Raw genomic sequence first — 13,775 nt, 5'->3', positions numbered from 1 at the left:
CAGCTTGTCTTGGAGATGCTGGACCAGTACAGGGTCATGATGAGCCGGTGGCTTGCCCCTGGCGGTAAGATCTGTTATCTGCATCTTTATACGGACGTACTCCGCGACTAGGTCATCTATATCAGGTGAACTGGATCTTGATGGAGAAGACCTCATCGATTCGGTGGGAAGAATACAGCCAGATTTCAGCAATTCTACATCTGAGGCTGGCCGTTGTCTTGCCAGCACAAACACCGGAGCATTAGCATCAAGCTTTGATGCAGCTGTCACTGCTGCCGAAGGTGGTGACGGGTTAGATGCTGGCAAAGGGCTTCTTGGTGTCGGAGACTGAAGCTCTTTACGCTTTCTCCGAGGCACTTTCGAGAGCCCCTTCAGTGACAAATTCCGTATTATACGGGCCACCCGACCTCCATAATATCCCGTATGAGACGGGCCAGCTGATCATGGGCCCATGTTGTGTATATTCTCGATGATGACGGATGGGCCGGGACTCATATTATTTCCGATGGAGACGGGTGGGCCCATGTATGCCAATGATATATATGCTTAATGTTGACGGATGGGCCGGGGGAATATGATCATTCATGGAGATGGGTGGGCCCATCTGGGTAATATGTAGAGTAGGATATTATAGACAGCTGGGCTGAAGAGAGATGTAAGGCAAATATTGTTATATAGACGGGCGGGCCGACGTGGGTGTATTACATATATGGGTGGGCCGAGGTAGGGGAATATTACATAGACGGGTGGGCTGACGTAGGGTGTATTACATATACAGGTGGGCCGACGTGGAATGTATTACATATACGGGTGGGCCGACGAAAGAGATATCAAATAGACCGGTGGGCCGAGGGTGCTATAAAATATTTATTACATAGACAGGTGGGCCGAGGTGGGGTATAATTATATAGACGGGTGGGCCGATGTAGGATGTATTATATAGACGGGTGGGCCAACATAGGATGTATCACATAGACGGGTCGGCCGACGTGGGGGATAATACATAGACGGGCGGGCCGACGGGGGTGTATTACATATATGGGTGAGCCTAGATATGTTCCATCAAGACATACAGCTGATGTAGCCACCAGCGAATCAAACACATAGGATACATGTACACTATCAGTGCATATACCTACCATCAACCACCAAATCTAAACCCCTAAGCACAAAAACATGAATCTATCATGTGTGGCATTGACCAATAATCCAGGACTGAAGTGGAAAAACCCCACACCTGAACCCTGGTGTGCAACAAATCCTATTTCTAAGCATGGACACCAGAAGCACAACACTCACAAAAATATATATGTCAAATTTTCAGTGCCAAACCCCAAACCGAGATGTACCAACCCCCGAACCCCGAAACCCGAGAGTGCCGGGTCTCGGGTATCGGGTGTCCGGAACTCGGAACTTGGGAGAATTTGGGGAGATCAATACAATTTAATTTACAATCGAGTTGATTGACAACACATTGACTTACCCATGTTTGCAATATATTTTTGTTTAGACATACCGAGTTCCGAGTTCCGGACACCGGAGACCCGAGACCCGAGACTGCCGGGTCTCGGGTGTCCGGAACTCGGAACTGGGGAAAATTTGGGGAGATCAATACAATTTGATTCACAATCAAGTTGATTGACAACACATTGAATTAACTATGTTTGCAATATATTTTTGTTTAGACATACCGAGTTCCGAGACCCGAGACTGCCGGGTCTCGGGTCTTGGGTCTCGGGTCTCAGGTGTCCGGAACTCGGAACTCGGTATGTCTAAACAAAAATATATTGCAAACATAGTTAATTCAATGTGTTGTCAATCAACTTGATTGTGAATCAAATTGTATTGATCTCCCCAAATTTTCCCCAGTTCCGAGTTCCGGACACCCGAGACCCGGCAGTCTCGGGTCTCGGGTCTCCGGTGTCCGGAACTCGGAACTCGGTATGTCTAAACAAAAATATATTGCAAACATGGGTAAGTCAATGTGTTGTCAATCAACTCGATTGTAAATTAAATTGTATTGATCGCCCCAAATTCTCCCAAGTTCCGAGTTCCAGACACCCGATACCCGAGACCCGGCACTCTCGGGTTTCGGGGTTTGGGGGTTGGTACATCTCGGTTTGGGGTTTGGGGGTTAGTAAAATGTTTACAGATATACATAGGTTGATTTAAACATGTCTGGAAGATGTCGTTCATCTAAAATGTCAAATCCTGAGTTCCGGGTGTCGGGACTCGGTACCCGGCACCTGGGACTCGGGGTTCGGCACTAATAATTTGACATTCAGGGTGTTCGGGTTTGGGTGATATCTACCTCAATCTGCAGTTTCGAGTTCTGGATATCGGGAGTGATCATTGAATGATTCAATTGTGGCATAGGTAACATGCATGGAAAAACATTTATGTACATCTATCACTGAGCAATTATGTAGCCATGTCAACCTCCTCACCAGGAAGATCAACCTTTCCCTCAACATCCATCTCCTCATCAGAAGAATCATATTCTGGCAGGAGGTTACCTGGTTCATTAGGGACCACAATATCGCCGGGGGATTCTGGCAGGAGGTTGCCTGGTTCATCAGGGAGATCAATTTCGCCAGAGGATTGTGGACCCTCAGGCTGAACTTGGGTGGGCTCAACCATGGGACCTACCACAGCAGATTCATGCTCAGGCGTCAAGGGTGTAGGTTGCATGACTGAAAAGTCCAAATCAATGAGGTTGGAAAGTGCGGAGGGGAGGGGTGACATGGACGGGGGGGGACCTCCTTGACCAAGCAACATTATTCCATCGGCCAGTGTGTCCGGAAGTGAAAATGAAGGGTGCCGGTCGACCACTGTGCGCCGGAGGCTCTCATGGAGGTGTTGCAGGGTATCAATCTTAGCGTCCTGCTCCTGCACCTGAGCCTCAAGAATAGCGATGCGAGCTGCACCATCCCGAATCGCAATTGCCTATGGAATGGAGATCCGGCATGGGAACATTGAGTGCTGCACTGAGGCACTGCGACGCTGGAAGACCTGACTGCTAAGTCAAAAATTAGGTCAGCCGGTCATCAAAAGTATGGGTGACTTACCAGCTGGCGCAGGTGCAGGGACAGGTGCAGGGACAGGTGCAGGAACAGGTGCAGGTGCAGGTGCAGGTGCAGGTGTCTTCTTGGTAGTGATGGTCTTGCTGCGACCACGTGACTGCACCTGGGGTGTGGTTGCAGCAGGGATGGCCGGAGTTCGGGAAGGGCCACGAGATTGACTACGAGTTCGGGCCCTTGACCAGGAGGGAGATGGAGCATTGGATGGAGCAGGGGCAGGTGTCTTGGAACGCGTCCGGCCGGTGGTAGACTTCCCTTGGGTCCGTTTGGGCGGGGATCCCAGAGATGCAGGGTTGCATTTGATCTTCTTGGTGGAGCAGCGGATGCAAGACAAGCAGGGGAGGCTGGACCTCTTGTCCAATCGAGTCGCACAGGGCCAATTTTCCTTGACACAATAATGGCAGGGGTTGTTCTGTAGTATCCGTTAGTAGATGGACTAGAGGGAATATATTTGAGTACTCACTGGGCTGGGAATGGTGATATCAAATGTGGTAGTGGCTGGCGGGTCACCATCCGAAGCACTGGAAGTATCATTGGACTCCTCCTCAACTTCCGGACGCCTGCCGGAGGTTGCCTGACAGATTGTTAATACACATGAGTTTCTGGAAAACTTCTAGGACTTACCCGAGCCTCCGGACGACTGATGGGAGATTTCTAATGTAATGGGAATGAGTGGGAATTATACATGGGAGGTCCGGACATGTCCAAACGACTCACCGTAACCTCCGGACAACTGCCGGCAGTCAGCTGTGGACACATGAGCATATATTTAAAGTCCAAACGAAAAATGCAAACTTACCGAAGCAGGCCCAAATGATTGCTTCTTGGGGGAACTGGGTGACCGAGGCAACTGGGGCTTCCTTACCACAATGGTGCGCTGGGGAAGGACGACCTCCGGCACTCCACGCAAAATCGGCTGCAACAAATTGAGAGCATGTCAGAAATCAGCCAGAACACATACCTAAACAATTGGGTTCTCATCATCTTCCGACTCCACAAACGGCTTCGACTTGGGGAGTTGACTTGACTTGACATGCTTGCGAGCCTTCAGCGCCGACTTTGGAGGTTGGGAGGAGTGTCCCGAAATCATTGGAGACTTCCTCTTGTTGCTCCCCCCAACTTCCGGCGACAGGTTGACGGAGGTGGCCTTACCTTTTCCTTTGTCCCGGACCTCGGGGGTCGTCTTGCCGGAAGGTCCGGCGACGACCGGAGGTGAGGGAATGACAGGGGTGGGGGAAGGGACAAGTGCAGGTGAAGGGACAGGTGGAGACGGAAGGTTGACAGTCAGTGGGCCAGTGGAAACGTTAGGGACAACAGGGAGATCACAGGAATTGTCACCCAACGCCTCCCAGGCATGGACTTGCTTGCACCAGGCATGTCTAGCCACCCGGGGGTCATCGTGGCCAATGCTGTGCCAGTTGGGCAATGCCCGGGGAGTCATGGAACGCACCCTCATCAGCTCCTTAGAGCAGGACGCCACAATTCCAGGGATGTACTCCCCTTTCTCATGGGCCCGGATGATGTCAGCCTACCCGGACATTACAAACATTAATGTTACACTAATTTAATAAGTTCAACATACCAAAAGAGTGGTGACCTGCTTTGTTAGAACAAGGTGGACATCCACAGAGCCGGCCGGGATGTGCTGGGCGCCGGCAATGATGCCCACAAGTTGAGCAGTGGATGCCTTGAGGTTGGCCAATGAAGATTGAACTTGAGTAGACATTTGGATGGAGTTGACAGATGTGAGAATGTTGAAAGCAGGGTGAAATCTGTTATCAATAGAATGAAGTTTCAAAGAAACAATACAATTGAAGGACAATGTTGAAAATTCATTGATTGTTTGTGTTTGTTTGGTCATCGTTCAACTTTCGGCAATCGCCGGCCATGTGTTGAACTTCGATGTTATCAGTTATCAATCAGTTCATCAGTGCATCAGCTCATCAGATATCATGAGCTCTCAACCTGGGGTCAGATTTCATGACCCTCCGGTCACTGAATTTACTTCAATGGATGTGGATGAGTCCTCCCAGTCCTGGATGTCCCTTGGTATGTTTTGTTTTTTCTGATTTCAGTCAATTGATCTGACATGGTTCAGATCCATTAGATGATATATACCTTGGGCCAGATGATGAGTTAGACTCTGATTCTGGATCGTCCGGTGGTTTGGATGTGTTGAATGTAATTCCCGGTATGTTTTCCAATTCAAATTTACATATTTTACATGTGCAAATTCATCACATATCTCCAGATCCATCATCTCCAGCTCTGGCGGATGGACTGGCCCTGTACGATGACCCGGACTTGTATCTTGGTCCGGAGGATACCTTGATTTCGTCTGATGATGCTCCGGTTATACCCGATTTTCCTATGGCTGGTGAGATTACTCTTTGAATCCCATGGTCACCTTTCATGGCATTTCCCCAGTGAATGAATCAACTCCGGAGCCCGATCCGGCCACTCCGGGTGTACCAGGTGCACCCATACCTTGTAGGTATATTCATATCATTTCATGTGCTTTACTCATGCTATCTCCTAAGCTATGTCCGAAGCTCCCGAACGTCAATCGCCCGAGCCAGAACTCAACAATGAAGCCCTGCGTGCCATGGTTCGGGAGTTCATGCCAATCGGATCTTATGATCAAGCTGAAAGTAAGTATGCAACAGTTGATTATTTATCTCTGCTAATATCCTGCAAGTTCAATCAATTGTAGATCGCCTGGGAGATTATGAACAGCGTCATGGAAATCTTCCTGCCCCTACAGTAGCCCAAATTCTTGAGGCTGACAGACCATTCAGGATGGCATGGGCTGAAACATGCGACAAGCTGCGGAAAGCAGATGCGGACCTCCGGAGGATGCAAAGGGTAAGGGAGTCAACCTCCGAAATGCTGAAGGTATTGGATACCCTCATTGAGGCCTTTGAGGACTCAAATAACATGTAAATATTGATAAATGTCTGATAGTAGACACATTGCAGTACTACTCAGTAGGTAGTCCTTGGTACTTGTATATTCTACCTACCCAGTACTCGCTGCCAGGTTTTCTGTGCTCGGTACTTGGGGCTCGGTAGTTGGGGCTCGGCAGTCAGGGCTCGGTAGTCGGTGCTTGGTAGTTGGTGCTCGGAACTCGGGCCTCGGGGTTCGGTACTCGGTGTTCGGTACTCGGGCCTTGGTACTCGGTGACCGGCGTTCAGGCTTCGGTATTCAGGGTTTGGTACTCGGGCCTTGGTACTCGAGATTTGGCATTTGGCAATTATAATTTGTTTGTTAGTACTTTGACATATACATAATAGCACTTATGACATTACACATGAGGGCAGGAAGATATATGTACATTAAGTGCGTCCCCGTGCTCTGGTTACTCTAGGTGTACTGTCTACTGGCATTTGCAACTTACTCCGGGTCGTCCTCATGGATGGTTCAACAGTGACTTGAGTGCCCCTCCTCCTTTTCTGTGCCGGCGGTGTGATACTCTCTTCCATTTCGACATCATCTCTAACCTCGCCCGTCGCGTTGTCAGTTAACCCAGCGAGGAGGTCTCCCAATCGTGATGTCAGTAATGCACCTTTTTTGGCCGGCTTGGCCGGGCGAGGCTTTGGAATTGGATGTGGGACTGCCGGCCCTCTGGGTGTAGGACCTCCCGTCCTGGGCTTCTTCAGCGGAGGTCTCCCATCAGCCAGGTCATCATCCACATTATGCTCTGTATGATGAGTGGCACTCTCCTTATCACTCTCGGCTTCTGTCGATGACTCCCGAGGCCTCCGGATGGTAACCCTCTGTTGCCTTCTCACTATACGAGTCTGAGGAGAGGGCGAGTTGCCAGATATGACAGATGGTACCATGTCCCCATCTTTGTTCTTCCATGCTTTGAACAGAAATGTGGGCCCTTCGCCTGTTTCTTGCCGAGCGAGCCAAAACTGGAGCAAGGTAGTGGTGTCCCAAATTTGCAGCTTCGAAGGTTCCTTCAAGTCAACATCCGCCGGAAGATACGTCCGGGCCACGAAGTCATCCTGACTTTGTACAATGGCACTCCATGGCACAACCGCCTTGTCCTTCCCAGAGCATATCCCTTTGTCCATGCATTGAACAATTTGTCAGGTGATGCGACGACAAACTCACGATAATGCGATGTAAGAAAGGCCCTTACTATGGCCTTCTTCTCCTCAAGTTTGGTGTCAGTGATGTCCGGAAGGAGTGGCATACCCTCCCCGTCCATTTCGAGTTCGAAGGCTGGTTTTCGAATTCGTTTTCGACCTCCCTTGACCTGACGTCCTCCATCCCGTGCCCCAGCGCCTATCATTGTGATGCTCAATATGTTCAATCTGGTATACATGGTTCACACACTCACCGAACTGTTCCTGCGCGTACTCCTGCCACACTGGCTCAATGTCCTCCCAGTCCTTCATCTTCATGAAGCTGTCCCCATCTCCTAAGGCCTCATTATCATCATGCCTGCATGAATATTTTGAGACGAAAAATCTCCGTCGATGGATAAATGTACTCACATCCCGAACAGCACCTCGCCCTTTTCATTCTTCCAAGCCGATGTAGAGACTCGTGCATCTCATAGTGTGATATGGCGCTTTACACTAGGGAGTATACAGCACCAACTCGCAGCATCACTCTGTGTACCATCCACAGTGATTCCTATATGACGCGCAGCTTTCCCGCGCAACGCGCGCCATGCACGCACCATTCCCGCGCTTCACGATGTATACGCACGCGCGCGTTCCCGCGCTTGCGCGCCCTATAGCGCCAGCCATCCAGATGCATCCATCCACTGTCCACCAAGCTCCCTAGTGCGTATATTTCCATTTCCTTTATTAGCATAGTTCCACCTTTATTTTTATCATAGTTTCTCACTCATATATATTTTTACATACCTACTCGGTAGCGCTTTGGCTCCGCATGAGCGCGCTTAGGCGCGCTATATAAGCGCCAGCAGTACATACTATTATTTACCTTACTTTTCACCCAACTTTACCTAGTACTTACTACTTAGAAAGTCGCAGTAGAAATCTATTCATTAGCACAACACATCTCACATCCTTTATCTTGCTTATATCTTCACATAAGTTTAGTCTCTCTTATTTTCGCTGACACACGCGCGCTTTCCCGCGCTTCGCGCTAATACGCGCGCGTGTTCCCGCGCCTTCGTACCTTGCGCGCACCTGCGCTTTCTCGCGCTTCGCTGAAGCGCGTACCTCTAGATCTCCGCTGCACCTGCTTCCCCTTTAGGGTCGAATGCACTTGCCATCTCAAGTATCGCAGACTAGGCAACGCACGACCTACAACTTTTTAGATACAGTCAGGAGCATTTCTTTGTTCCTCTCAGTATTGTTGTTTCTACACCGACATCACAAACACTCTCATCCCACATTGCCTCCACATCTCGTTCGAAAAGTGCTCCATATATGCCGGACCCTTCTTACGAGCGACTTGTGCTTGTATCTCTGGAGGCGGACAGTTGTTGGACCACTCTTCGGCTGTTTCTTTAGCCTTCTCCAACTCGTCGTCGTCCAATTCAGCCATGACTCTCTTCACCGCCGCCTGATAATGTTTGAACATACAAGGATCTCCTGGCTTTACCCCGGACTCGTCCTCAATCCTCTTCAGCACCTCTTCGCGTTTTTGCTGGTAGACCACCATCCTGGGAGTCCATTTCCTCCCATACTTGATCATGTCCTTCCTTTCCTTCTTTTTCTTGTTGTTGAACAACCAAGTCTTGTACACCTAAGAGTTGATGAAAGAATGTGACGTTAAAAATTTAGTTTTTCAACGCAACAAAGAAGCCTCACCTGCTTCCTCTTTTTCCATTGTTTTTGGTCCAACTTCGGAGCAAACAACCTGGCCGCCCTTGCTATGGCAGTGAAAATCGCTCGCTTCTCACTCCTTTTGGCAGCAGTCCACTCAGGAAGGTAGTTCTTCAACTCCAAAATCTCCTTGTCCGTGAGCTTCTGAGACTGTGGTTGACGCATCCTGTGTCTTCCGGAAGTCGTGTTGGTGGAATGACCTGTTCTTGCCATAGTGAATCAGAATGCAGAAATGGCTAAGGATTTTCAAGGTGAAAGTATTAATGAATTGTGCGAAGTTGAACTTTGAGCAAAGCCTAATGATAGGTTAATCGGCCCATATTGGACCCTGAACCATTAATGGAAATGAATTTGTAATAAGCCAACAGGACTGCACCGCATCATATTGCAATAACAATTCATTACACCTGAGCTGATGCCTTGCTTGCAACATTAATAAACAAGATGAAGATAGGTAGATGCACCCCAGTGCAAAAATCTCACAGGGTGGAAGCAAGGGGCAGCAAAGGTAGGAAGACTTGGGTCAAGGTCCCACTTGCAAGCATGAGGCGACATGCCTACAGGTCCATGCCTAACTCTCCCCTGGAATCACCAACAATTCAGCCTGTTGAGGCACCGCCTCCTTGGGAATACTTTCCTGACAATACTTACGAGCAGGACCAAGGCTCATTTGAGCCTTTGCAACTCCCAAAAACCATGGCAAGTTCATGTACAATGTTGGAGTGTCATTCAAACTATGGCTAAGCATTCAAAATACAGAGTCAAAATGACTACCTCAGGCAATGGCTGCCAAGGCAGGAATCATATCTACATCACCTCCTCGATCGAGAAGCTCCACCCGAAGACAGGAGATGCATCATCTGCCAACAGGATGGGGTGTACAAATGTCAAGATTGTCTTGGCGAGCCACTTTATTGCACGGGCTGTTGCAGGAGTCAACATTGTAGCAATCCTTTCCACTGGATCAGTCAATGGAATGGGCGATTCTTCGAGCGGAGTTGTCTAGCTCATGTGGGACTCATTATATACCTTGGCCATGATGGCAAACAATGTCCGGCGGTCACCGATCGGTGGAATTTGTTTGAAGAAGATGAACCCGAAGACCTGCTCGAGCCTGAAGATCTGCCATTTGTGTCCGGACCCGAGTTCCAGCCAAAGGAAAACACCATGGTCATCGTGGACAAGTCCAGAGTTCATCGCCTGGAGGTTCGATGCTGTGAATGTCCGAATGCCATGAGTCCGGACATTCAAATGTTTCGACACGGATTTTTCCCTGCATCTTTTAACAGGCCAAAGACTGTGTTCACCTTCAGAGTGCTCAATGATTTTCTACTTGACAGCCTTGAATGCGGCACCTCGGCGATGAACTATTACAGCAAGCTCCGGCGAATGACCTCCAGCATGTTTCCACACCTTGTTCCGGTAATGCCTTACCCTCATGATCTACTGGACATCATATTGACAAAGCACATTGCAAGGACCAATACAGAGAGCTCATGAGGGTCGCTCGACAGTGGAGGCAGTTGAAGACAATGAAATGGCATGGCTTTGGCCATCGTTCTGATAACCCGAGCACAGGAGAACTTGCATTATTTTGCCCGGCATGTCCTCAGCCTGGGATTAATGTGCTGTTGTCAGAGGATGAATCTCTTGATGAGTGAGTCCTATTCTCAACCTATGTGGCCTCCATAATAATACTAGGGATCCAAGCTGGAAATACACCCGGTCATTTGTGATGGACGGAAATTTCAAAGCCGAACATCTGCATCCCATTAAGCCATTCAATGAAGTTTGGCTGTCCGATGGGCTTGGATTCATGGTAGGAAAGGACAGGTATAAAATGCACCTGGCAGAGGCTGCTGACACAGTGGAAAAATCAAGCTGCAACAATCACCGGGCAGTAAATCAAGCTAATGCTGCTCGGCACAAGCTGGAGTCCACCGGTATCAGGGGAGTTGCCTGTGCCAGACATGGTTGCTTTGTCCCTCACTCCATGGTGGATTTTCAGAAAGGCGAAAGGCAAGCCACATCCACCATTCCCCATTCACGAGTTAACCATGGGTCACTTGCAGACAAATGAACATGGACTATGCCCTTTGCGAGGCTTCCCGGCACAACATGGAAGGCATCACCAGGGCTGTCACCTTCTATGATATTAATTGTCAATACAACAAACACTTTTGGGTTCGGGTGGATCGAAGTCAATTTCTAGAAATGGCACCACAACTAACCATCATTCCCGGAATTGGGTTGTGGCACGTTCATGGCCATCAGGACAGCTGCTATGTCCGATATGCTTCTAACTTTATTGAAGGCATTGGTCGGATCGATGGAGAGATCATGGAGACGCTATGGGCACGGCTCAATTTGATCTCCCCTGCTGCTCGGGGAATGTCATCTCCCCACCGAAAGGAATGCCTTGATTATCAGATGAATGACTCCAATTTCTGCAAGATGATTCGCATGAAAAGGACTCTATGCTGGAAATACAAACTGGCTAGGAATGGTATCTTAGAAAGTGGAAAGGCATTCGACAGACTCGATGAAGCAGCACCCTTACATTTCAAGACAGAATGGTTAGCCAGGGAGAGGATAGCTCAGTCAAGCAGATTGAATGATCCTTCAGCCATGGATGAATATGAGATCAATATCAAAAAGGGTACGTTGAGTTCCATTGTCTCCGTCAAGGACTGAATTAATATTGCACTCAGCACCTAGCAAAAAGGAGATCGAGCTTAGATTGTTAGAGGAGGGTAACGCCCGCAATGCAGCACCCTCTCGCAGATCTGTGGCGACATGGATATCAACAGGGTTAGCAATTGAAGAGGCTCAGATTGCATTGCTCATCGAGGTCCGAAGGATCGGAAGAAGATCCACCGAGACACAGAGATTAGACATTGCCCGTCAAAGAGATCGGCTCCAAGGCCAGATAGATGGATTTGCTCGGTCTGCTCTAACACATCTCGGGGAGGGATTTGATGCAGATGATGAACCTGAAGACTTGGACGTAGACATTCTAGATGATCTCGATGATGACCCGGCGGATTTCATAGAGACATCTCACACATGGACAAACTCTCCCGAGCTAACTGTAATCCCATTGCCATCAAACCTGGGGGTTGATAGATGCAGACGATGCATGGCAGAGGATCTGATTCCCCTGGAGATGTCGCTTCGTGAAGGGCAGGCCAATGATGCCCTTCACAATCTCCGCATTTACCTTTGCAACAAGGCCATCCTGTTCCGAACAACCGTTAGGCAGGCCAATTCCCAGGCCCTGAAAACTCGAGCTTGGTCCCAGGTGACATCGGTGCAGCAGGCAGTCTCCCTCCATGCCAGCATATATACAAAGACAAGGAAGCAAATGATGAGACTTGAGCCGGGGCAAGACCAGCTTCAGAAATACAAACCCCTGCTTCGCGAGCAACTCAAAATCAGCACTGCAGTGGGCGACCCAAATGCCTGAGGTCAACGAAATGAATCTTTGGCTTGGTTTTGGTCTGTTGAAGTCGACCTCGGGGGTCCTGATCAATCGTGGAATGAAGAATGTGAGTTCCCGCTTGCATGTCATATCCCGCGGTTACCTGACTGGACCCATGCCAAGTTTACCGAGTCCATTGGCTGAGGGCAAAGGCACTATGGGATCGATGGAGGGAAGAAATGCTATTGGTCACATTCGAGATGGATTGGACATGTAAGTTCTTTTTGTGGAAAACAACCATATGGGGCGAGCACATGCAGGAATCATTGGAGAAACGACTTCCGGGTCACGGATGCTACGCCGGAAGGCAATCCCACATGTATTCATTGCTGGCACAGGATGCGCAGGCAGCTTTTCAAGACCTACAAAATGTGTTGATAGAGGCTGGAGATGAATGAACATTGTTTTCTCATGAAGTCCCTTTTTCCACATACATAATTGACGCCCGGGAATTGTCCGGGTCAGCCCATGTCGGAGTTTGAATTTCGTATCCATCCATCAGTGATTCTTATCTTCACATCTTGACCATCTTTCACTTGTATTGCCAGCGCCATAGTCCTGTATTAGCCATGTCTGCATCTCATGCATCCACTTCTGGCACTCTGAATCCCAGAAGCCATTACCGACCTCTGAAGCTGAGCCTTGCAACTATTTCCTGCACATTGGCAATGGCTGGATCGCGCATCTGTGCAATCATCTCTCAATATCGGACAGAAGCTGCCAACAATGGTCTATCTGCTGACCAGATCAAGTATTTTAAAGCCGGGCTGCAATGGGAGATGAATGTATGTCACCACTGCCCTGATGACTTTGTTGGTCAATGCTAAGAATTTGAGCAGACATTTGTCACACCACTCCTGCAGTACTCCACTTCACAGAATATCGTGTCGGTTCTTCTGGTCCCTGTCGCTTATATCCTTAAGTTGTATCCCATGCTGACCTGGAACACTGTTCCGGACGACGTCTTTTCATTCCACCTCCTTTCATTTCATGATGAGCCAATTGCAGGACATCCGTCCCGGATTGTGTTCGCATATACATGTCCATGGTGGATGGGAAACACCACAATCCCTGATCAACCATGGCAGTGGGATGAAATAATGGCTTCCTGCGTCTCTCACTACCAGTATTGGGCGGTAAGATGTCAGCTGAATTACCTTGATTGATGACTTATCTGTTTCAGCTTAATGTTGAGGATGATGCTTTGGTACTTCCAGAGAAGTTGAAAAACACTTCGACTCCACCACTCATGGGACTGAGATTCATCAAAGAACGCATGGAAGCATTGCTGGAGGAGCAAGATCAGGGCATCGAAGCTAAGATGGGAGAGGTGAAGATGTACACTGACATGTTAGAGAAATTGAGGAAAGGCAAAGGAGTGTAGTCCCATTCACTCTTCAT

General features: G+C 48.9%; 3 protein-coding genes across 3 annotated transcripts; all 3 read left to right on the top strand.

Moving 5' to 3' along the window:
• Positions 1-11,687: 11,687 nt before the first annotated feature.
• Positions 11,688-12,359, top strand: F5891DRAFT_946969 (uncharacterized protein; the record flags this gene model as incomplete). Its single annotated transcript, XM_041374707.1, has 1 exon — positions 11,688-12,359. A coding segment is annotated over one exon (672 nt), but the record flags the coding sequence as incomplete, so codon positions are not given.
• A 134-nt stretch (positions 12,360-12,493) lies between these two features.
• F5891DRAFT_946913 (uncharacterized protein) lies at positions 12,494-12,772 on the top strand (the record flags this gene model as incomplete). Its single annotated transcript, XM_041374702.1, has 1 exon — positions 12,494-12,772. A coding segment is annotated over one exon (279 nt), but the record flags the coding sequence as incomplete, so codon positions are not given.
• A 171-nt stretch (positions 12,773-12,943) lies between these two features.
• F5891DRAFT_1185306 (uncharacterized protein) lies at positions 12,944-13,758 on the top strand (the record flags this gene model as incomplete). Its single annotated transcript, XM_041366540.1, has 3 exons — positions 12,944-13,159; positions 13,214-13,510; positions 13,558-13,758. The coding sequence occupies 3 exons, from the start codon at positions 12,944-12,946 to the stop codon at positions 13,756-13,758; spliced, it is 714 nt and encodes a 237-aa protein (XP_041229256.1).
• Positions 13,759-13,775: the final 17 nt, after the last annotated feature.

The sequence above is a fragment of the Suillus fuscotomentosus genome (assembly GCF_016647785.1).
Source record: "Suillus fuscotomentosus strain FC203 chromosome Unknown F5891scaffold_12, whole genome shotgun sequence".
Classification (NCBI taxonomy): Eukaryota; Fungi; Basidiomycota; class Agaricomycetes; order Boletales; family Suillaceae; genus Suillus; species Suillus fuscotomentosus.
This window is presented reverse-complemented; position numbering and strand designations above follow the sequence as displayed.